The sequence below is a fragment of the Odocoileus virginianus genome, unplaced genomic scaffold (assembly GCF_023699985.2).
Source record: "Odocoileus virginianus isolate 20LAN1187 ecotype Illinois unplaced genomic scaffold, Ovbor_1.2 Unplaced_Scaffold_4, whole genome shotgun sequence".
NCBI classification, from domain to species: domain Eukaryota; kingdom Metazoa; phylum Chordata; class Mammalia; order Artiodactyla; family Cervidae; genus Odocoileus; species Odocoileus virginianus.
Genome location: NW_027224266.1, coordinates 2,451,879 through 2,477,748, shown reverse-complemented (window position 1 = coordinate 2,477,748; position 25,870 = coordinate 2,451,879). Strand labels below are relative to the sequence as shown.

The window sequence follows — 25,870 nt, the reverse complement described above, 5'->3', positions numbered from 1 at the left end:
CTCAGGAGCAGGGGCATCCTTCTGAGAGGTGTGTGAGCTGCCTTTTTTGGGGGAAGAATAAAGATAGGTGAGACAGCAAAGGTGGTTTGGGACTAGGTTGTATAGAGGCCTTGAACTCCCTCTAAGGAATACAGAGTCTAACTTGTGAGCAAAAGCACACTGGGAGATGTACTTTGAGAGCCTGCCAAGTGGTGCTAAGGAGCTAATGGAATGAAGGGGAGGAGGGAATAGTTAAAAGGAGACTCAACAAGGATCTGCCCTAGGGCAGTAGGGAGACAAAGGAGGCACCAGGGGGGAAGAGATATTTTGAAGGCAGAGTCTACAAGACTGCCTGGTTACAGGGCGGGGACAGCATTTCAAGCATGGCTGCATATCAGGTGGTGACCCAAGTGGAAACAGAAGTGCCTCCAGACTGGTAAAAGTTCATTCTGTCCAATTTCAAGAAGGAAAACTTGCCAATCTTTTTTGATGAGTGTCCTCAGCCAGAAAGTCGCTGAGGACCCTGCCCTTCAGAGCCTTCTAAATACAGGCTTTCCTATCAGCAAAGGAGCAGAGACTCCATGAGAGCCAGCACTTCCCGCATCAAAGTCCCTGCACTCTCAGGCCAGGCCAGAAACCCGAGCCTCCCTGGTCAAGGGTCCCCCGGGCCTGAGGCTCCCTTGGAAGTTCAACAAAGGTTCCAAAATGAATTCAAAGTGTCAGGAATAAACCAGCTCTAATCCAATCTCCAGGAAATGACTAGGTTTCCAAGCCAAAAAAGAAGTTTGAGCGGATTGATCCCATCTGGTTCTCATTAACCTTATGTTAACCTGGGGCACCAATTAAAAAAAAAACAGATTCCTAGGCCCCACTTCAAGTCTACTAAATCCGACTTTCCATGGCTGAGGCCCAAGAATCAACATAATAGAAGCTTCTGAGGTGATTCTTAAGCAATACAATTTGGGACCCGCTGGTCAACTGGGTGTCCATTCCCACACTTCCGCAATATACTGAGAGCTGTCCATACTTCTGAAGGCTGGCTGCAAGACCACTCCTTGGGTACCACATTTGGTGTGCCGTCTTCCCCGCTCACCTATAAGGACACTGAGCACTCTCACTTCCAGAAAACAGGGAGGGCTATTCATCTGCCCAAAGCAAAGGCCTTTGCTTCCTACATTAGGAATATGGTCGTCAAACACTCACACTGCTCCATTCGAGTAAAGAGTTAGGGATTTTAGAACAACTTATGAACCTCACAGTGTCTGACAAGATGCAGAGTTGTTTGAGGAAAACTTACAGACTTGGCTTCTGTGCTGTTATCAAGGTAGTCTTCCCTCACGGCTAGGGAGAGCGCTGCTTGGTCCAGCTGTTGAAACAAAAAAACAAAGCATTCTGCTGGCACTGAAAATTCTTCTGTACCATGTTAATGAGTCATGAAATCGGGATCCCTGCCATATTTTGAGCATGTGTCACCATTACTAAAACAATTCAAAGCAAACAGGTGCTGCAGCAATCAATGACAGTTATCAAGTATCAGAGACCTGCCCCTGATTCCCTGATTCATGGTTTCTAAACTTTTGAGTTTCTAACAATACTAAATAGTGTCAAAGCTAGATGACTTTGAAATAGGATTATCTGATTCCCGCCCCCCCCCCCATTTGATGGGTAGAGAAACAAAATCCAGAGAGGTGATTTTGCTTTGAGAAATCTTTGCAAACTTTAGAACCCTCTCTGGAAAGTTTGAAATAGGTGATGAAAATACAAATAATAAGCAGACAACTAAATATGTATAATTATTATTAGAGAAAATTATAGCATAATTTCTTGAATTAAAACTTTCAGCACCTTAAAGGTAATCAAAGAGAAGATTATAATCTTTCCAAAAAAGTGTGCTAGAATAATCAGATATCCATTTGCCAAAAAAATGAATCTCAAACCAGACATCACGACCTGCACAAAAATTAATACGATATGGATCTAGAACTACATATAAAACCTAACAATATAAAACTTCCAAAATCACTATGGATTGGTGACTGCAGCTATGAAATTAAAAGATGCTTGCTCCTTGGAAGGAAAGCTATGACAAACCTAGACAGCATATTAAAAAGCAGAGACATTACTTTGCCACAAAGGTCTGTATAGTCAAAGCTATGGTTTTTCCAGTAGTCATGTATGGATGTGAGAGTTGGACCATAAAGAAGGCTGAGCACTGAAGAATTGATGCTTTTGAATTGTGGTGCTGGAGAAGACTCTTGAGAGTCCCTTGGACTGCAAGGAGATCAAACCAGTCAATCCTAAAGGAAATCAACCCTGAATATTCACTGGAAGGACTGATGCTGAAGCTGAAGCTCCAATACTTTGGCCACCTGAGCAAAAGAGATGACTCATAGGAAAAGACCCTGATGCTGGGAAAGATGAAAGGCAAAAGGAGAAGGGGGGACAGAGGTTGAGATGTTTGGATGGCATCACCGACTCAATGGACATGAATTTGAGCAAACTCCGGAGATAGTGAAGGACAGGGAAGCCTGGAGTGCTGCAGTCCAGGGGGTCGCAAAGAGTCGGACATGACTTAGAGACTGAACAACAACAACAAATAAAACTTGCAGTAAAAAAAATATGGGAAAATCTTTGACCTGGGGTTACACAAAGAGTTTCTTAGATATGACACCAAAATCAGATTCATAAGAGAAAAAATAAATTGGACCCCATCATCATTAAACATTTTTGCTCTGTGAAAGACATTGTTAAGAGAATAAAAAGGATAAGCTACAGATAGGAAGAAAATATCTGAAAATCACATATATGACAAAGGACTTGCATCCAGAATATATAAAGAACCCTCATAACTCAATAAAAAAACAAACTGCCCAATTTAAAACTGGACAAAAGATCTGAACAGACATTTCACCCAAGAAAATATTCAAATGGAAAATAAATTTATGAAAGCATGCTTAAAATCACTAGTCATTAGAAAATGTATATGATACCCACAGTAAAATACCACTATACATCTACTAGTATGGCAAAAACAAAAAACAAAAACACTGATAATGTCAGGGACTTCTCTGGCAGTTCAATGGTTAAGACATCTCACTTCCACTACAAGGGGTATAGGTTCAATCTCTGGTTGGGGAACTAAGTTCCACATGCTTCATGGTATGGCCAAAAAAACAAAACACTGATAATGCCAAGTACTGGTGAGGATGTGGGAAAACTAGTTCACTCATACAGTGTTGGTGGGAACGCAACATGACAGTCACGTTGGAAATCAGTCTGCTAGTTTCTTACAAAACTGAATGTACATATGACCCAGCAATATCATTTCCCAGCCACTTACCAAAGATAAATGAAAACTTATACTCACACAGAAACCCACATGTAACTTTATTCATTATTGCCAAAATTCTGAAACAACCCAAATGTCCTTCAACTGGCAAATGTATAAACTGTGATACTCACCCATAAAAAGGAATTAACTACTGATACATGCAACAATATGGGCATATTTTAATCACATCCCCCCAAAAGGCAAAACTACAGGGATGGAGAACAGGGGATGGGGAGAGTGGATGATTACAAAAGGGCAACGCAAGGTAAATTTGGGGGAAGTGACGGGACGGACTATTGTCTGTCTTGATCATGGTGGTGATTCTGTGACTCCATGCATTTGTAAAAACTTACAGACTTGAGCTTCACAAAAAGTGAATTTAACTGTTAGTAAAATTTTAAATACATAAAAATTTTAAAGTTCCAGAACTTCCTCTAAATTTCTGGCTGTTCTTTCTTTCTTTTTTTTTTTTTTTTTTTTTGGCTGTTCTTTCTTGAGTATAAGCAACCGCCCAAAGACTGAATAAAACTGAACCTGACATCAAATTTTCTACCTTAAATCTTATCCACACATTTAAAAAGTTAAGCTAACTGGGGGGAAAAGATGTTTTCATAACATCGACCTTGCCTGGGTGTATTGCTAAAAACCTCAAATTATTGTGTTCAATCTTCTTCTCTAATTGGCCCCAAACAACTAAGTCACAAGCCAGCCTGGCTTCATCATACTCCAATTCCCAATACACCATCCTTTCTTCCAAAAATTAAGTAAGCCAGGAACATGAAACACAATATTATGATTAAGATGATTTGGCTTTCAATTAGAGTTGAACCACTTGGAGAATTTTTTGAGCTTTAGTCTCAAAGGAAAGGAAACTGTGTAGACAATATCAAGAAAGCCAAAGCTTCCCTCTGATGAAATGAAGTTAAATCTATTTATTGTAAAAGTTTAGACGATTCAAGTGAAGTTACCAGACCTGTTTTAAATCTTCAGATTGCTACAGTTCCGAGGGAACCTCTTAAATATATGAAACTGATTGAATAAGGTTAGTCAACTGAAATTAGAAACAAACGCTTGAGGCAAAAGACTTTCTCAAGAGGCCAATATTAGGATACTATGTTATTTTAGGTTTTTTAATCCATGCATTTGTAACTGATCTTAATATTGCAAGTAGAAAACAAAATACATGTTTAGGAAATCTGATACCCTGAACTAAAATATAAACTTTTTTCTCTGACTGAAACAACACACAGGTTAGGAAACAAAACAGTAATACAAGAAGAAACATTTCACACATTATGGTGTAGTTATAGCACAAAAAACAAAAACTTTATCTCCAGGAAAGTCTGTCCTTATCATCCTTACAGATTTTACTAAGAGTTGCACAAATGCAGGCCACTGGGTGATGGTCACTTCAAGTCACTGTTCTGGTAACACATACTGACACAACCTTGACCTTCCAAACACTCTTTCAGGACCACAGACATTCCAAAGTCTTTTATTGTCCTTTAAATCCTCATTCTTGCTATCTCCTTACACAAAATGAAGCCAAACACATGTAGCAAGATATGCTCTGAGGCATTAATCTGCCATCTCGTGTATTTTTGTTTTTCCTTTCTCCCATTTAAATCTGTGGCAAATTCTGTGTCATCGTGCCACCAGGGAACTTAGAGCACCATCGTGTAGCTTTGAGCAGCCCCAGCTTGCCAAACCCATGTCCTCAGCATGGGAATATCCATTGGAAGAGTGCCTTTTTTCTTCACCCAAAGATACCACCTAAGAGTATACCCACAGTGATGTGCCTTACCAAAGCAGTTTTTTTTCCCTTATCCCCATGGGTTTGTGGGATTAGCAAAGCCTAGAACATTGAGGAAAATAGCAATAGAATGTGATGGAAAAGGAAGTCTAAATGCATTGAGGGAGAAGGGTTTAGAGGTAAGAGAGAGTTCTCCCAGAGCAGAAAGAAGACCTTTGAGGCAGTCAAAGAAGTCAGAGTTTCTTGTGAGAAGAGGGACCAGTCAATGCCCCTAGAAAATGGCAGGATTTGAGAGGGAGTTGGGGGGCCCAGGGCCCCAGCAGCAGAGAGGCGCACCTGAAGGGGCCACAAGGGCTGGGATGGCAGGTTTCTTTTGGGAAATAGATAACTGATGATCAGATGTCCAGTCCCCTAGGACAGGGGTCCCCAACCTCCAGGATCTAATGACTGATGTCTGAGGTAGAGCTAATGTAATCATAAAAGAAATAAAGTGACAATAAATGTAATGGACTTGAATCATCCTCCACTCCCAATCCATGGAAAAACGGTCTTCCAAGAACCTGGTCCCTGGTGCCAAAAGGTTTGGGGATCGCTGCCCTAAGAGAAGGCTGAGAAATGAAGTAGCTGTCAAGTGAGGAAGGGTCTAGACTGGCTCATTTTCCAACTAGAAGGTGGGGTGGGAGTTCAGCGACAGAGATGAGACTGACTAAAGAAAATGCCTGTTTCTTGTGCATCTGAACTTGAGATCTGAGATGTATGTTTGGCACAAAGATTGAAGAGAAATATTCCCCAAATGGTTCTGTCAAGCCGCCTGATCATGATTTAAGAGAAAGGTACCTTTTGCCATGTGCTACTGTGCACCAGTATCTATCCTGTGAACTGTCAGCAAGTTCATCCCATTTAAATCTCAGAGCAACAGTGAAAAGTAAATTCAAATCAACCTCTCATTACACCTGGGGAAAACGAGACTGAGAGAGGTCAAACAACCTGCACAGAGACACTCAGTGAGTGGGTCACAAAGCCAAGCCTCAATCTCTTTAAACACCAAAGCCTACTCTTTTTCCCACTATGGTAGTGGTTTTCAAATTATGTTCCACAAAACTTAAAAGGTGCTTCGTGGGCTCCAAATATTCAGTTAGATTTTTTTTTAGAGTTTTAACCACTTCTAACAAAAGCAACACTCACAAATTTTACAACACTGGCAGCCATCGATACGCTAGTTTTTGTTATCAGGTTCACTGGGCTTTATGCAGATCTAAGAAGAAAGCTGTTCCTACCAATACCTAGATACATGCTTGAACTTCTAGCAGCTGTGTCATGGTTAGAAAGACTGTAGCTCTAACCTGTTAATTCAGGTGTGTGAATAGCCCCTCATACAAAATGGTATGAACAGGGATATACCTAAAGTAAACACACACTGCACTCAAATGCCAGACCATGCTCAAACACATCAGTTTGGAAGAAGCTGCCACCCTGGCAGAGGAGAGCTGTAGTAAGCACATGAGTACCTCCTTCCATTTGGAAAGTGTTCTGTTATTGACAATTCAGTGTCTCTAGGATCAGTTTAATTGAATAAGTGTGCAAGGCAAGCTGTTAAAAATTTATTATTGTGATCCTCTATTACTCATGTTTCCCATAAGCTGGGATTCAAACTACAGGCTTGATTATCATTTTTTTCTTTTTCTTTTGGCATCATTGGTGATAGCTTATGCTTCCCACTGCATAGTATCAGAAGGCACACAAAATCTGGTTGTCACTTTTAGCAATGGCCTACCACTGATATCTGGGTTCATCTGATATCAGTCTGCTCTCTCCTGAATTTTCCCATCAACCATTCATCTAATAGTTTTAGCAGCCATTGATGACAGTTGCTTTGATCCTTTTATTCATTAGGGATTTTTAAAAATGATAATCTTTAAGTTCTATTATTTCTCCTGCCTTTTAAAGCTGAGAAATCTGTATGCAGGTCAGGAAGCAACAGTTAGAACTGGACATGGAACAACAGACTGGTTCCAAATCGGGAAAGGAGTATGTCAAGGCTGTATACTGTCACCCTGCTTATTTAATTTATATGCAGAGTACATCATGAGAAACACTGGGCTGGATGAAGCACAAGCTGGAATCAAGATTGCTGGGAGAAATATCAATAACCTCAGATATGCAGATAACACCATCCTTATGGCAGAAAGCGAAGAAAAACTAAAGAGCCTCTTGATGAAAGTGAAAGAGGAAAGTGAAAAAGTTGGCTTAAAGCTCAACATTCAGAAAACTAAGATCATGGCATCTGGTCCGCCATCACTTCATGGCAAACAGATGGGGAAACAATGGAAACAGTGACAGACTTTATTTTCTTGGGCTCCAAAATCACTGCAGATGGTGACTGCAGCCATGAAATTAAAAGACACTTGCTCCTTGGAAGAAAAGTTATGACCAACCTAGACAGCATATTAAAAAGCAGAGACATTACTTTGCCAAAAAAGGTCCGTCTAGTCAAGGCTATGGTTTTCCAGTGGTCATGTATAGATGTGAGAGTTGGACTATAAAGAAAGCTGAGCGCTGAAGAATTGACACTTTTGAACTGTGGTGTTGGAGAAGACTCTTGAGAGTCCCTTGGACAGCAAGGAGATCCAATCAGTCCATCCTAAAGGAAATCAGTCCTGAATATTCATTGGAAGGACTGATGCTGAAGCTGAAACTCCAATACTTTGGCCACCTGATATGAAGAACTGACTCATTTGAAAAGACCCTGATGCTGGGAAAGATTAAAGGCAGGAGGAGAAAGGGATGACAGAGGATGAAATGGTTGGATGGCATCACTGACAATGAACATGAGTTTGAGTAAACTCCGGGAGTTGGTGATGGACAGGGAGGCCTGGTGTGCTGCAGTCCATGGTGTCACAAAGAGTTGGACACGACTGAGCAACTGAACTGAAGTGAATCTTGAAGTTCTATTATTTCTCCTGCCTTTTAAAGCTGTGATTCTCCTATAAACAAGAATTTTCTCTCATTAGGTATGAGGTTACCCTGAAATCAGTCAAATTTAGTATGCTGTAGATTAAAATAGATATATCAACTAAATGTGCATGTGATTCTTATTTGGAACCTGAATCAAAGACCAACTGTTAACTTTTTTAGAGGACAATCAGCAAAACTGAAAATTAACTTACTTCAAAATACCACTTAGGGTAATTAGTGATAAGTATGATCCTGTTTACTTTATTATTTGGGGTTTGCTTTTCTAGGCCTTTTCTGTGTTTCCTGTCTAGAGAAGTTCCTTTAGCATTTGTTGAAGAGCTGGTTTGGTAGTGCTGAATTCTCTCAGCTTTTGTTTGTCTATAAAGCTTTTGATTTCTCCTTCAAATCTGAATGAGATCCTTGCTGGATAGAGTAATCTTGGTTGTAGGGTTTTTTCCTTTCATCACTTTAAGTATATCCTGCCATTCCCTTCTGGCCTGCAGATTTCTCTTGAAAGATCAGCTGCTAGCCTTATGGGGATCCTGTTGTGTGTTACTTGTTGCTTTGGAGACACAGACATTTTGGTCATAGTGGGGGAAGGACAGGGCAGGATGATTTGAGAGAATAGCATTGAAACATATACATCACCATATGTAAAATAGATAGCAGTGGGAGTTTGCTGTATAACACAGGGAACCCAAAGCCAGTGCTCTATGACAACCTAGAGGGGTGGGATGAGGAGGGAGGTGGAGAGGAGGTTCAAGAGAGAGGGGACATATGTATACCTAATACTGATTCATGTTGATGTATGGCAAAAACCATCACAATATTGTAAAGTAATTATCCTCTAATTAAAAAAATAAAATATATTTTTTAAAAAACACCACTTAATGTATTTGCAAAGGATATCACAATATCCTGAAATTAAGAACAAAAGTATGTTTTTTTTTAGGCCACATGGCATGTGAGATCCTAGTTTCCTAGCCAGGTAATCAGGCAAACTCCCTACACTGGGAGCAGGGAGTCTTAACCACTGGACTGCCACAGAAGTTACCAAGAATGACAGTCTTAAAACATGGTTTGTTGGTTTGTTTAAGTGAGTAATCTGTCAACATGGGACAGAGGTCAGTTGGGCCATCACCATCATCATAGAGCACTGAAGAACATGTCTTATGCTGAGAGTATTAGAATATTCTCAGTGCCATGCTGTTGTTCCATCACCCAACACAAAAATACAGCTGTCTCTGCAAATAACAATTTCCTCTTGAGAAGATGGGAATTCTTTCAATGACTAAAGATTTTTTATTGAGGTGGCCATTGTCTAAATCAGAGATGGAGAAACTACAGTCTGCAGGCCAGCCCACCATACAGCCATCCTCATTTATGTACATACTGTCTATGGCTGCTTTACCACATAAAACAGCAGAGGTGAACAGTTGAGACAGAGATCATTATAGCCCACACAGCCTAAAATATTTCCTAGCTGATCCTTTACAGAAAAACATTTGCCAGTCCCTTGGTATTAATAAAAAAATAAACTCCAGCATACAGATTTTTTAAAGTTAACTTATATCAGGAGAGAATAATATATTCTAAAGTTTTTATATTTATATGATTTAATATACCAAATTGAACTATCACATGACCCAGCAATCCTACTCCTGGGCATATACCCAGAGAAAACCATAATTCAAAAAGATACATGCACCCCAGTGTTCATTGCAGCACTATTTACAACAGCCAGGACATGGAAGCAACCTAAATGTCCATCAACAGAGGAATGGATAAAGAAGTGGTACATATATACAATGGAATATTACTCAGCCATAAAAAGGAATGAAATTGTGCCATTTGCAGAGACATGGATGGACCTAGAGACTGTTATACAGAGTGAAGTCAGAAAAACAAATATCATATATTAATGCATATACATGGAATCTAGAAAAATGGTATAGATGAATCTTATTTGTAAAGCAGAAATAGAGACACAGATGTAGAGAACAAACATAGGAAAGAAGGGGTGGGGTGAACTGGGAGATTGGGGTTGACATACATCCTCTATTATGTAAAAAGTAGGTAACCGATGAGAACCTTGGAGAAGGAAATGGCAACCTACTCCAGTGTTCTTGCCTGGAGAATTCCCATGGACAGAGGAGCCTGGCAGGCTACAGTCCATGGGGCTGCAAAGAGTCGGACACAACTGAGCACGCATGAACAAATGAGAACCTATTGTACAGCACAGAGAACTTGACTCAGGGCTCCGCGCTGACCTAAACGGGAAGGAAATCTGGAAAACGGGGGATATACGGACACATCTGATGGACTCACTTTGCTATATGGCAGAAACTGACACAGCAGTGTAAAACAGCTCTACTCCAATAAAATGTATCAATATATCACTAATATTTCCTGATTTAATAAAGAACAGAATGGGGGAGAAAAATCGGTGGCTCAACAAAATTTTCATTACTAACGGGATTGTAGAAGCGAAAAAAAAAGGAATCAAAAGACAAAACAATTTAAGAAGTGCTGTTTGCATTCTTGCTAAGTTCTCTGAATGATGAATCTTCTGCTGTTGGCAGTTTTCTGACGATTTCCTGACTTTCCAGTATGACTTTCCAGTGTCATAGTCCACACCTCAGGGTATGTCCTCGTGGCCCATTCCTTTATGGAAGAGATTACTCTCCCAACAGAAAATGCAACCAAGCTCTTAGAACAAGTTTTGCCTTGTCCTCTGAAAGGAAGGACAAAAGATTCAACACTGAACTTGACAATGAAATTTTGGGCATGTACACAAGATCTTAGTGAAAGGAAAATGAGGAACCAGAGCATGTGTTCACTCCTTTGTCAGAGGAATGAGGGGAGGGGAAGAGCAGAGTTCAGAAAGTCTCAGCCCACCTCTCCCCACTGGAATTAAGGGGTCCCACACATGCTCAGGGTAGATATTTAATGGCCAGATCACAGATCACTTGAAACTCACTCACTGGCTTCTTGAAAAGCTGACATAACCAGTTTGTTCATGATTTACAATCTGTAAACCTGGCAAAGAATAGTCTAGATCTTAAGATTTCACAGAATTTTCAACTTGATCATTTCACTAAGGTGGTATGAGTCTTTATCCCTGGGAAGGCAACCCAAAAGGCTAACCTTGTACTGAACAAGCATGATGAACGAGTCCTCACTGTACCTTCAAGATGTGTTCGTTGGACATCTTGTCATCAGAGGACACATACAAACGGATGAACACAGAATTGCTGTATTGGCCACGAAACGTTGCAAGGGTCTGCAGAAGGCTGAACTTTCTCTCTGACCAAACCCCTTCGGGACCGATATTAGATTCGAGCACAGGCCAGCGGAAAGGTGAGTGCCGCAGGATATGTAATAATGGCTTGGCATCTGCTTTTTCTATCGCTTCTGAAAGGGAGTAAGTAGGAAAGGAGAGTTAGATTTGTAAACTGTATTACCAAGCTAGGAAGCACATATATCTTCTCAAGAGAAAATTCCAGTAGGGCCCCAACCTATTTTTTTAGGGAGAGGTACAGTGGTTTGCCCATAACCACAGAGATAGAACTATCTATGACTCCCACTTCAATGTGACTGTCTAGGCCTGATGTTCTTGCCAGGAGAGCTAATGGGGAACCTGCCTGATACTCCCAACTATGGAAGTTGTGCTTACTATATCGACCGAAACCAATAAGCAATGTTAAGCTGAGAACACTCTGCAAGACTAAGGAACAACTCTAACTAAAGGAAACTGCTCAATAAAAATAATCATTCCCCAGTAAAAATGAATTATTGCTTCACACACTTTCATTGTCTTTTACTGCCCTCTTCCAGCTCACCAAATAACATCCCAAAACCTAAATAAGTTAACACATTTCCCAGAGGCACAAACCTCTTTCTGCAATAGCCTTGAGAAGGAGGACCAAGTAGAATGTCCAGTGTCTCTTTTCATTCCAATCAGACCCAAGATGCTGAGACAGGCCTAAGGTCCCCAACAAAGATGCCTGTCAAGCTGATGGAGAAGCAGAAGGAGCCTGGCCTGCCTGGAAATCTGGATTTCTCTAAGGCCCAGGAGGTTCCAAAGGACACAGTAACACTCCCAAGTGCCCTCCCTCATAGGCTCCTTCTCAAACCAGATCTAGCCTCCAGATTCTGCTTTCTGTACCACATGCAGCCATTTGCCCTTCTGACCGTACCCATGTCTCACAGACTAACTGATACCCAAAGAATCTAAGCCACCCACAGGAATAAAATTTTCCTAGTTGATCCATCAAGCTAGCAACAGACCATTAAGATAGCGGCAGTCAAAACCCAGCCTTGGAAAATAGCTCCTTTCTCTAAGCAACATTCTTAGTAGAATTCTTAGTAGTTCTCTTTTTCCTTAAACAATATCTTTAAACATTAATAGAGCTCTGGAAAATAAGGGTGGTTAAGTTATTTTATTTTATTACTCACTCTCATTCATGCAAGATGAATAAAGGATTTTGGCTTTCTGTATGGCTTCAGTGTCTCGTCTTCTACTGATTGATTTCTCCAAAAGTGCTAGGAAGGTTAAAAAAGGATTCATTAGTATCCACCCACAGGTGATGCTGAGTTGGAGGTCATTTGATAATCACAGTGCCAGCCTCCAGAAAATTAAATGTAAAGACAGACAACCCTAGAAAAGATAAATCTATAAAAGATATGCAGACAGCAGAAACGATTCCAAGTTGCTGGAGATTCAAATAAAAAATATTTAACATTCTCTTCTCCAGGGTTCTCCTACTTCCAACTGAGACCTGACCTTCTACAGTGGTTAATGTTTTCTGCCACCTATACACACATACACACACACACACAAACAGAATTCATTTTTTCAAGAACCAAAAATAACTGGATTCTATTCCCTGTTTCTGCACCGGGTAATATGCTCAACAGAGGCAATTTCATCAGGGTCGGTTTCTTAAGATTTCTTCACAGTCCAGCCTCTCGGGGAGGTCATCTGGAAGAAATTTCCCATTAGAAGTTTTATTCAATGTTGCCTATACATGCTGTGGACCTGGTAGATGTTGTTTAGACTGGAAATGGAGAAGCAAGAATGGAAATTGCCCCTACCCAAATTGCCTGAAAACGTGTCCATTTACACATTCAAAGTCCTGGCTATTTAAAATGAGGCCATGTATACAAACTGGTTGCCAGCATGGACGCAAGCCCACCTGGAAAATGATTTTCTATTAATAAAATCACTGATGCTATTGTTTGAAGGTAGAAAATGACAGCTGTCACTGTTTCTTTAAATAAGGAAATAGGAAAGCTAAAGACTCAATAAAAACTACCCTGCCCACAAAATAACACCTTGGATGGATGTACTTAAGAGTATCAGTTTACCAACAAGAAGCCAAGACAAAGAATTCCCACACAGCACCATGGCACCGCCTACACTGAGCTATGTCACAACCTAGCAGCCTCCAAATGATACAACAGATGCTCTTACAGTACTTTGAATAGCTTCAAGATACAACATACAGAGCTAATCAAATGAATAAATAATAATATATTCCATACAGCAGAAATCTACTTCTAAACTAGAAGTTCTACATTTCAAAAAATGCAACATAGAGCTTCTGTCTAGTTTTCTGTAAGCATCTATACAGATGCTTTTGAACTATGGTGTTGGAGAAGACTCTTGAGAGTCCCTTGGACTGCAAGGAGATCCAACCAGTCCATCCTAAAGGAGATCAGCCCTGGGTGTTCATTGGAAGGACTGATGCTGAAGCTGAAACTCCAATACTTTGGCCACCTCATGAGAAGAGTTGACTCATTGGAAAAGACCCTGATGCTGGGAGGGATTTGGGGGCAGGAGGAGAAGGGGACAACAGAGGATGAGATGGCTGGATGGCATCACCAACTCAATGGGCATGAGTTTGAGTAAACTCCGGGAGTTGGTGATGGACAGGGAGGCCTGGCGTGCTGAGATTCATGGGGTTGCAAAGAGTCGGACACGACTGAGCGACTGAACTGAACTGAACTGATACATCAAATAAGTCCAGATAACTAGATATATTCAAATAAAATAAACTGAGTTCAACATGGGCATTTTCAATTATTCCATCTTATTTCTTTCTTGTGTATTATCACAGCAATAAAAGTGGGATAACTAGCCCCAAGGATAAAGGAAGGGGATTTCTTTTTTTTAATAAACAGAAATCTCTAAAACTACACCTACACATATTTCCACTCAAATCAGATCATGTGCCTTTCCACCACACTGCTTCCACAGTCACTGGATTGCTGGGGAGACATATTTGAAAATAAATAAACCAAATTTCATTTGGAGATGTAATATTATCCTGATGTTATAAATACTCCACAGGCTGCAAACATGAATACCCTGGGGACCAAAAAGGAGCCATGACACAAAAGAACTCAAAATATTACATATCAACCTGAGTATGTACCCAGGGCACTCTGTGTATCACGAGAAGGGGAAAAGAAAACACATATATGCTAAGTAGGGCAATACCAAAACACTAACCATGCACAAATATCAATAATTCTTATGTGTCAAAATTCTAGTTTCTGTACCATAATTTGGCCTTTGAAACAAATTCAGCTGCTGCAGGTTCCTTGTCCTACCATTCCCTTTTCCTCCCCTTCTCTTCAAACCTAAGCAGGCAGGAGAATGTTGATATGCAGACAGTGTTGGAACAATCAGCTGGCAGCATCCATTTTATGTATCTCTGTATTTCAATTAGTGGTAAGAAGTATAAAATCTAGCCTGGAGAGTCATTAATGAGTAGAAAACAAAGCCTAACAAAGGCAATTATTCGGGTTATTAAAATGTCCTTAAAGAACTGAGGACTCATGGCTCACCCATATAAGGGTATTCCTGTCATAGCCTGCATTATTTCCTGGAAGATTTCTCAGTCTCCTGTCACCTCCATCTAGGTATTTCCAACAATGTTACAAGAGAAAAGGAAAACTCCTGTTCATAGTGACCTAGAGTGCAACAACCTTCAGACTTGAAAATCAGTTTCAGAGCGCCTATGATGATTAAAATTTGATGTGTGTGTGTGCACACATGCACATGTGTGCATGTACACAGGGGATTTTTTCTTCTCACTACACTTAGTCAAATAAAATTGGTTTTGTCCCTCAAAAGGCAAAATAACAGACACAGCCAAGAGGGTGGGTTTTCAATCACAAATACGCGGGTTCCAGTTGCAGCTTGCTGCTTCTTTTAGCTGGAACTTGAGCAAGTTACTTAATCTCTCCAAGCCTCAGTTTCTTCATCTGTAAATCTGGACAAATAATAGTGCCCATGTCCTGGAGCTGCGGTGACAATCAAACACTATAATGCACAGAAAGTCCCTTCTCAATGCCACAGCACATGGTAAGTGATCAAGCAACAGTGGCTTTAACAGGCTTCCAGGCTGAGTTAGCTATACACAGAATTGTAAAGTAATCAAGCTCGTTTCTAGTGCTTCCTCCATAAATGTTTTTTCCTCCTCCCTTCTCAGGATATGGTAGCCAAAGGCCTTCTGCTAACCCAAGACACTGGCACTCCTTGCATATGACTCTTGTACAAACTACATCTGCCCTACGGCTTCCCCTGTGGCTCAGCTGGTAAAGAATCTGCCTGCAATGCGGGAGACCTGGGTTCGATCCCTGGGTTGGGAAGATCCCCTAGAGAAGAATCCCCACTCCAGTATTCTGGCCTAGAGAATTCCATGGACTATTCCCAAGGGGTCACAAAGAATCAGACACGACTGAGTGACTTTCACTTTCACAAACCAAGGAAAAGCCCATGCCCTCGGCATTTCCTCTGCTTCCACAGTAGAGGCAATAGAGAGGATGTCTGAAAATATGCTGCCTGCATTCCTCATCCTCGACAGCAAGGCTTTTTCTTTATGTAAACTTTTTCAGTGAAATTATAACATACCTACAGAAATGTGCCCCAATCATAATTTGAAGGATTTTCATGGAGTAAATACCCACATAACCAACATTCTGACCAGAACCCCAGGAGCCCGTTGTGCTCCCTTCCAGTCACTATCTCCAATCAAGACAATCAACATCTTCTTTTGTGAAGTGCTTACTCAGCGATATTTCTCACATTTCTATTGGTAATCCATAAACCAGTTCCTTATTGATTTATAGAAGTTCTTTATATATTCTACACACACAAGTCCTTTGTTGAGTATTTGTACTGCAGTCTTCTTCCATTCCATAGACTTCATTTTCCTAATGGTATCATGTAACGAGTGGAAATATTAATGCAGTCCAATGTGATCAGTGATCATTTTTTTCCATCTTGGTAAGCATGTTTTGTGTCTTATTTAAGAAATCTTTGCCTATCCTGAGGTCATGAAGATAGCGTCCAATGATTTCCTCTAGAATCTTTACTGGTTCACATTTAGATCTACAGTCCATATGAAAATTGGTTTTGCCCATACCTTTGTAATACAGACTTGGCCTCACAGGGGATGAATCATGAGAGAATTTTCATAAAGAAGGTATTTTTGATCATTGGGCCTCAAATATCATCACAACATAAAATTGGCATTAACAATATCTATTCTCCACTAGATCAAATGCTCTCTGGGGCAGGAACCTGGGTCATATTCATCTTTGAACACTTGAGCTTAGCAATTGGCATGGCTGGTGTTCAATGTCTGCCGAGTCGAATTCCTCTCAAGGAAAGTCTGAGAGAGGTTTTTGCGCAAATGAAATGTGAGAAACTGGACTTCTCTTATTATTTCTTTTTATAATCAGTAATGTCCTGATTATACTAACATCCGTAATCTCCTTTTCTCACATTCCAGTCCCTATATCACACAATGAGATCCAAGATTTCATCTGTTTTTTGTGAATACTGTTTTTTAAAAATTATTTATTTATGGCTGTGCTGGGTCTTTGTTGCTGCGCTTGGGCTTTCTCTAGCTGCAGTGAGCAGGGGCTACGCTCTTCTTGAGGAGCATGGGCTCTGGAGCATGCAGGCTTCAGTAGTTGTGGCACACAGGCTTGGTTGCTCCACCACAACATGTGTAATCTTCCCTGACAAGGGATCTAACCTGTGTCCCTTGCATTGGCAGGTAGGTGAATACTGGTTTTTAAGCTACCCAAGTCTTTTTTCCACCAACCATCGTGGGTTAACCATCCACTTCCACTTTCCTGCTCTTCTATGAGGGAGGGGGGAGGGGGACACATAGCATCCCACCTCCTTTAAGCGCAGAAGCCAGATATGACTATCAATTCTACTCATTCAGTCTACTCCTGCTCAGACAGGCCTTTAACTGAGAGCTCTGGAATAAGACAGCATTCCAAAGGAACAGGGATACTCCTGAGGACTTGGCAGTCCCCTGGTAAGCCGGGAGCTCAGGATAGTCACATTCAGCTCAGGCCGATCATTTGGAGTTTCTGCAATATTTAAGACTTTCCCAACTAAGACTGTTTTCAAAAACTCCACATGCACAAAGCTGTAGGCCTGTGAGCAAACACCTACCAAGAACTCTGGTGTTAGGCTGATGCCATTTAAAGAAGATGGCTCTCAGAGCACAGGGATTCTTCACTTGATCTTAGCCAAAAGGCTGAGAAGTAATGAGCACAACGATCCTTTCAAAACTTGCTCCTCTGTGTTCTTCCTCAGACCCTGTGATCCTTCTGTGTGCCAGTTCTAAAGGGAACTCTCTGGCTACTTGCTAAGAGTTCTCTGGAGCTGTTTGCCTGATTTGCTTAATAGAAGCAGTAACTGCATTCTAAAACCTTGTCAAACTGAATTCTCAATTTCAAGCAGATAAGTATTTCCCTCAGAAATCAGGTGAAGTGTCCTCTTAATTCTAGTGAGAGAAAGTATATGAAAACTCAAAACTTTAAAAAACCAGATCTACATTTTAAGGGAAAATGTGCCCTTCCACACCTACATAATAAACAGAATATTCTCTAGACACATCTATTTTTTAAACCTATCATATGATGGTCTGGTTTCTCCTTTGGTGGTACTTAAAAACCACCTTTGGCTGGTCCATGGTTGAATGTCACCTCTAATCTTACTATTTTTAGTCTCTGTTGATTTTCCAGGCTACAGACTTCAATTTGGTTTCCAGGCTCCTCAGTTTATTTACCGTACTGAAAAATTTCATTTTTCTAACTCACACTTCATGGGTATTAAATTCTTACGCAGTTAGACGTGGAGACTCTAAATCAGCTTGCAAAGCCCGTTGTTATTCTCATTAAAAAAATAAAATCCAAGTTAACTAAGTCATGGTCTGTGGATCCCATAACCCTCATGTTTTCACACGAATTGTGTGACACTTGACTTTGCAGTTCCTCAGCCCCATAGCCGGTCAAGCATGGGATTAACTGAGTCTGTTTGACATACTGAAAAGACAATAAGAGCTGATATTTCTCATTCTTCTGGAAAACTCCCACCCAAATATAGGGAGAGAAGCTGTCAGAAGGCTTTCCTCTGTTCATTTTTTATGATCGTCTCATAAATGATAATTGTTGGTTGGCACTAGCTTAAGAAAAAGGGACAGAGATTACTTTAGGGGCATTAAAAACCTCTAACTCATTAATCTAAATCATGGGTTACCAAATAACATAAAAATACCCCCATTTTAGCATCAAGGACCTCTTTGTCCAGAATGAAATTAATTTTATACAACTTCCAGACACTACAAAAGTCCAACAGAAGGTAACTCTTTTATTATGTTCACTTGTACGTGAATTTTTAAGGATTTCGCTTATCAGGGTCACACTTGAAAATACTTTAAATTAAATTTTAAAATCACTCTTTGATGGCATAGCATTACAATGAATCTGCCAACATGATATTTTAACTCATAAAAATAGCTTTCCTATTCAGATAATTTGTATCTTAGCGGATAATTCAATGTAAGGCCTGTGCTGAACTTAGAGTCATTAAAATTCATCTTCAGTTTTTTCCTATAGGACAAGTATTAATTACACTTTTCCTGCCTATTTTTACTATCTTAACATTACAAGGAAAAGGCCACGTATGGTTACATACCCCCCACAGTGGTCCTTCCTGAGCAGTCCTGAGACATTCAAGGACCCTGGTGATAGCATTCATTTATTAAGCACCTGCTCTGTGCCAGGTGTATTGTACATGACCTCAATTAATCCCCCACCAACCCTAAACAGCATGAATCATTAACCCTAGCCTACAGGCAAGAAAACTGTAATAACTTGTCCAAGGAAACTCAGCTGGTAAAGTTAGAGCTTGGATTTGGACCCAGGTCCTTGACTTTTGCTTATTTGACCAGCAGGTGCCCAGCAAAATTCTGCAAGTTTCTTTCCTATGTAAGAACAAGCCCCCCAGGTGGCTAAACCAGAGGCAGTCCTCATAGAATTTCTTGACAGAGCTCTTCATCACATTAATAACTGAAAGAAATGCCTTCCCAGGTTATACTGAGACTGGTTTTTGCAGCAGTGGAGTGTGTCTGTACTGAGCCACCTACCCACTTTGCCCTGTAACCCTATTTGAGATCAGGGACACACACTCCTGAAGCTCCTAGTCAGAGGTAGGAGGCCTGGTGAGGTTTGACTAAAACAAAATTAGCTGATTCATAAAGCTTAACTTCACATTATGTCCTAGTACAAACCAGTGGTTTCCAAACTTGAGCATGCATCAGTATCATGAGAAGGGCTTCTTTTTGTTTTTATTGGAGTATAGTTGATTTACAATATTATGTTAGTTTCTGGTGTACAGCAAAGTGATTCAGGTATATATATATATATATACACATATATATATATATTCTTTCATATTATTTTTATGTTTTATTATAGTATATTGAATATAGTTCCTTGTATTATACAGCTGCACCTAGTTGTTAATCTATTTTATATATAGTAGTTTGGTTTTTTTCATTTATTTTTATTAGTTGGAGGCTAATTACTTTACAATATTATAGTGGTTTTTGCCATACATTGACATGAATCAGCCATGGATTTACATGTGTTCCCCATCCTGAACCCCCCTCCTACCTCCCTCCCCCTATTTTATATATAGTAGTTTGTATCTGCTAATCCTAAACTCTTAATTTATCCCTCCCCCCACCTCTTTCCCCTTTGGTAATGATAAGTTTGTTTTCTATGTCTGTGAGTCTATTTCTGTTTCATAGATAAGTTCATTTGTGTCATATTTTAGATTCCATATATAAGTGATATCATATGGTATTTGTCTTTCTTTTTCTGACTTACTTCACTTAGTATGATAATCTCTAGGTCTATTTCTCCAGGCCAGAATACTGGAATGGGTAGCCTTTCCCTTCTCCAGGGGATCTTCCAAACCCAGGGATTGAACCCAGGTCTCCCACATTGCACGGTGGATTCTTTACCAACTGAGCCACAAGGGAAGACCAAGAAGTCTTGGGAGTGGGTAACCTATCCCTTCTCCAGTGGATCTTCCCAACCCAGGAATCGAACTGGGGTCTCCTGCATTGCAGGCAGATTCTTTACCAACTGAGTTATCAGGGAAGCCCCTCATGTTGCTGCAAATGACATTATTTCATTCTTTTCATGGCTGATTGTACATTCCATTGTGTATATATACCACATCTCCTTTATTCATTCGTCAATGGACATTTATGTTATTTCCATGTCTTGGCTACTATAAATAGTGCTATGAACACTGGGTGCATGAATGTATTCAAACTAGAGTTTTCTCTGTATATATGCCCAGGAGCAGGATTGCTGGATCATATGGCAACTCTATTTTTAGTTTTTTAAGGAACTCCATACTGCTTTCCACAGTGGCTGCACCAATTTACATTCCCATCAACAGTGTAAGAGGGTTCCCTTTTCTCCACACCCTCTCCAGCATCTTGTTATTTGTAGACTTTTTAATGATGGCCATTCTAAACAGTGTGAGGTGGGTATGTCATTGTAGTTCTGATTAGCATTTCTCTAATAATTAGTGAGCATCTTTTCATGTGCCTATTGGCCATTTGTATGTCTTCTTTAGAGAAATGTCTATTTAGGTCTTCTCATTTTTTGATTGGTTTTTTGTTTTTGTTGTTATTGAGTTGTGTGAGCTGTTTGTATATTTTGCATTAAGCCCTTGTTTGTCACATTATTTGCAAATACTTTCTCCCAGTAGGTTGCTTTTTGTTTTGCTTATGGTTTTCTTTGCTGTGCAAAAGCTTGTAAGTTTGACTAGGTTCCATTTGTTTATTTTTGTTTTTATTTCTGTTGCCTTGGGAGACAGACCTGAGAAAACATGATTTATGTCAGAGCATCATTGGCCTATTCTTTTTCTAGGAGTTCCATGGTGTCATGTCTTATATTTAAGTTTTTAAACCATTTTGAATTTATTTTTGTGTATGGTGAGAGGTTTTGTTCTTACTTTATTGGTATACATGTGTCTGTCCAGCTTTCCCAACACCACTTGTTAAAGAGACTATCTTTTATCCATTGTACATTCTTGCCTCCTTTGTCGAAGATTGAGTGTAAATGCATAGGTTTATTTCTGGACTCTGTAGCTTGTCCCATTGATCCACATATCTGTGTTTGTGTCAATATCACACTGTTTTGATTACCATTACTTTGTAGTATTATTTGAAGTCTGGGAAAGTTATGCCTCCAGCTTTCTTCTTTTTCCTCAGGATTGCTTTGGCAAATCTGGGTCTTTTATGGTTCCATATAAATTTTAAGATTATTTGTTCTAGTTATATGAAAAATGTCATGGGTAATTTGGTCTAGTTATATGAAAAATGTTATTTCCCATGCTGGTAAGGCTATGCTCAAAATCCTTCAAGCTAGACTTTAGCAGTACATGAATTGAGAACTTCCAGATGTACAAGCTGGGTTTAGAAAAGGCAGAAGAACCAGATATCAAATTGCCAACACTTGTTGGAGCATTGATAAAGCAAGAGAATTCCAGAAAAACATATACTCCTGCTTCATTGACTATGTGAAAGCCTTTGTGTGGATCACAACAAACTGTGGAAAATTCTTAAAGAGATGGGAATACCAGACCACCTTACCTACCTTCTGAGAAACCTATATGCAGGTCAAGAAGCAACAGTTAGAACCGGAGATGGAACAACAGACTGGTTCCAAATTGGGAAAGGAGTATATCAAGGCTGTATATTGTCACCCTGCTTAACTTAAATGCAGAGTACATCATGCAAAATGCCAGGCTGGATGAGTTACAAGCTGGAATCAAGATTGCCAGGAGAAATATCAACAACCTCAGATATGCAGATGATACCACTCTAATGGCAGAAAGTGAAGAGGAACTAAAGAGCCTCTTGATGAGGGTGAAAGAGGAGAGTGAAAAAGCTGGCTTAAAACTCAACATTCAAAAAACTAAGATCATGGCATCCTGGTCCCATCACTTCATGGCAAATAGAAGGGGAAAAAGTGGAAGCAGTGACAGATTTTATTTTCTTGGGCTCCAAAATCACTGCAGATGGTGACTGCAGCCATGAAATTAAAAGACGCTTGCTTCTTGGAAGGAAAACTATGACAAACCTAGACAGCATATTAAAAAGCAAAGATGGACACAAAGGTCCATCTAGTCAAAGGTATGGTTTTTCTAGTAGTCATGTATGGATGTGAGAGTTGGACCATAAAGAAAGCTGAACACTGAAGAATTGATACTTTCAAACTGTGGTGCTGGAGAAGACTCTTGAGAGTCCCTTGGACTGCAAGATCAAACCAGTCAATCCTAAAGGAAATCAACCCTGAATATTCATTGGAAAGACTGATGCTGAAGCTGAAACTCCAATACTTTGGCCACCTGATGTGAAGAGCTGACTCATTGGAAAAGACCCTGATGCTGGGAAAGACTGAAAGCAAAAGAAGAAGAGGGCAACAGAGCAGATAAGATAGATGGATGGCATCATCAACTCAACGGACATGAACTAGGGCAAACTGTGGGAGATGGTGAGGGACAGGAAGGCCTGGCGTGCTTCAATCCATGGGGTTCCAAAGAGTTGGACACAACTTAGCAACAAAACAACAACAGCAATTTGATAGGGATCAACATTAAATCTGTAGATTGCTTTGGGTAGTATGGCCATTTTAATAATATTAATTCTTCCAATCCAAGAGCATGGGATATATTTCCATTTCTTTGAATATTCTTCAATTTTCTTTATCAATGTTTTATAGTTCTTAGAATAAGTCTTTCACCTCCCTGATCAGGTTTATTCCTATTTTATTTTTTGATATGATTTTAAAAGGGATTTTTTTTAACTTTCCCTTTCTGATATTTCATTGTTAGTATAAAGAAATGTAACAGATTTCTGTATGTTAATCTTATATCCTTCTCCCTTGCTGAATTCATCTATCAGTTTTAGTAGTTTTTGTGTGGAGTCTTTAAAGTTTTCTATATATAGTATCATGTCATCTGCATATAATGACAATTTTACCTCCTCTTCCAATTTGGATACTTTTTATTTCTTTTCTTGTCTGATTGCTGTGACTAGGACTTCCAATACTGTGTTGAACAGAAGTGGTGAGAGTGGGCATCCTTGTCTTGTTCCAGATTTTAGCAAGAAGGCTTTCAGCTTTTCACCATTCAGTAGTATACTGGCTGTGGGTCTCTCAAAGGGGCTTGTTAATACATAGAGTTGGGTCCTTTTGCCAGAGTGTTTGATTCAATAGGTCTGGGGTGGGGCCCAGGAATTTTCATTTCAAACAAATTCCTAGGTAATGCTGATGCTGAGGCAGAGGAACATACTTCGAGAACCACTACTTTCAACCAATAGCACTCACCATCCCTCCTCTCCAATTTTACTAAAGTAGAGTTGACAGTAATTAGTAGTCCTACATCACCAGTCCAGATTCCCTCCTCCCCCATTCCCCAACTCACCCAAAGTCAGATCAGGACCTTTACCCTTTCTTTGCTGATTTCCTCACTCTGCAGCTCCATTTTAATTCAACCTGAACATTCTGCAAGGATAGCTTTACTTTTTTTTGTCCTGGAAACACTCTCCTTGCATTGGTCTATTTAGGTCTAAGTTAGTCCTCAGTTCTACAAAACCCATCTGTGAGAAGTCCATTTCTTAAAGATGAAATGCAATGTGGGTTTGAGGTGAGAGTCAATTCACTGGTTTAAGAGAAGAAAAAATAAAGCAGCACTATGCCAGTAAGACTTCCAAAATGAAAAAGACAACACAGGACAGCTATTTTCAACTTCTGCTTATACCACACCCTACGGAGAGGAAGAGTGGGATAAATACTGCATCCCTGAAATCCTAAAAAATCTGAGCTCCAGACTTCACGAGGCCTCTCTCATCTATGACAGCAGCATCAAAACACTGTAAACATAGGTTTAAAAAGCCACTTCCCAACTAACCCCTGTTTTCACTCCCACCTTCCTTGAGGTGAGAGCAGCAGAGGTTCTATTCTTGGCTATTCAAACCATAGTGTGTGGTCTAGGGAGGCTGTCCCTCTAAAATTGGGTTTCTGACAGTGAGGGATCCAGAGCTGGGCTTTCTTTCCTTTCTCTACCCAGAATCCTCTCCTGTAAAACAAAGGAAGCAATAGCATCCTTGGCACAAACAGAGGACCCAAAAGGGCTGGTAGGACCAGAGTTAACTTCCACACCCACACCCCTAGCTGATTCTTCCAGGTGCCTGGAAATGTTTCCCAAAAAAAGGCAGGGAGTGGGGAGATACAGAGAGAAGACAATGACTCTTCATGCCGAAGTTAGAGAGAAGAGGATACCTAATAATGCTTGAGGTTTTCTGTAACAAGGAAGACAAACTCTACCTTAATCCGGATCCCAAGCTAGAAAACAAAACAGCACGCCGGGGCCTTCTGAACTGATCTCCATACATCAACCCTTTCCTCCGGGCCACGCAGCCAGGATGCTCTGGCAAAACTCATCGTGCATCAGCACACCCTGACATGACATTTACAAATGGCTTCCCACTGCCCGAGGATAGAAGCTAAAACCTTTAAATGGCCTACAAGGCTTACATGCTCTGGTCCCTCCTCTCTCTTCAGTTTTGTCTTACGTCCCCTTTCCCTTCCAACTCTGAGCTCCAATCACACCAGGCTTCTTGAGTTTCCTCAAAGGCACCAGCTGGATAGAGCCTCTGCTAATGCAGCTCTTTCCGCTTGGGTTAAAATTGGAGACATTTGAAATGTTAGACCCATAATCTGTGGGGGACAAATTATATGGCTGGATTGGTTTGGGCAAGTCACATAATTTTCTTGACCTTCGCTTCCTTGGATGTAGGGCAAAGACAGAAATAAACAATGATGGCAACATCACAGAATTAGAATGAGGAGCCATAGAGAAAACAAATGATTTGCTAAAGGAATAAAATTAGTAACAAGAAAAGTTTGGGCCTTGGGGAAGTGAATTGATGAATTCAGAATAGATAGCAGGTAGAAGAAACAGTTCAATTTGGAACTCAATTGAAAAGGTCACTATGAGAAGGCTCTGGTTAGTGACACAGGCAAACTCATGAGTATACTAGCACATATTTGAGTGTGTGTATCTCTCTCATAAATGTAAGTTCCCATACTCATCTTAATTGTTGCTGAAAATAAAATTCTCCTCTCATTTTATAAACTAAAAGGCCCAGGCAGGTTTTAAAAAATATCTCTCACTGTGCAAATATCAATACCAATGAGGCTTTCCAAACAAACATATCTTACTTGTGACAAGTTATTATCCAACCAGTCTCTAATTAATTTTCCTGTTATGGGTAGTGCCTTTTTACATGGAATGTTCTCTTGACACTTTAAAGCAAATAGTCTGTCATTACTAATTCATTAAGTATTCACACAGATGCTATTAATCACAATGAACTAATGTGGTATTAATGGGTAGGTTATTAATCTGCAATTACATGCAGATTTCCTAGTAAACTCAAGCTGCC

General features: G+C 40.1%; 1 protein-coding gene across 1 annotated transcript in view; it reads right to left on the bottom strand.

The window, feature by feature from the left end:
• The window catches only part of PHEX (phosphate regulating endopeptidase X-linked), a 196,691-nt gene that overhangs the window by 144,645 nt on the left and 26,176 nt on the right, over positions 1-25,870 (bottom strand). The window contains exons 4-6 of the mRNA XM_070462380.1: positions 12,477-12,563; positions 11,206-11,432; positions 1,277-1,345 (exon numbers count right to left, since the gene is read on the bottom strand). Of these exons, the coding sequence (XP_070318481.1) occupies positions 1,277-1,345; positions 11,206-11,432; positions 12,477-12,563 (383 nt within the window). The remainder of the gene's footprint in view (positions 1-1,276; positions 1,346-11,205; positions 11,433-12,476; positions 12,564-25,870) is intronic.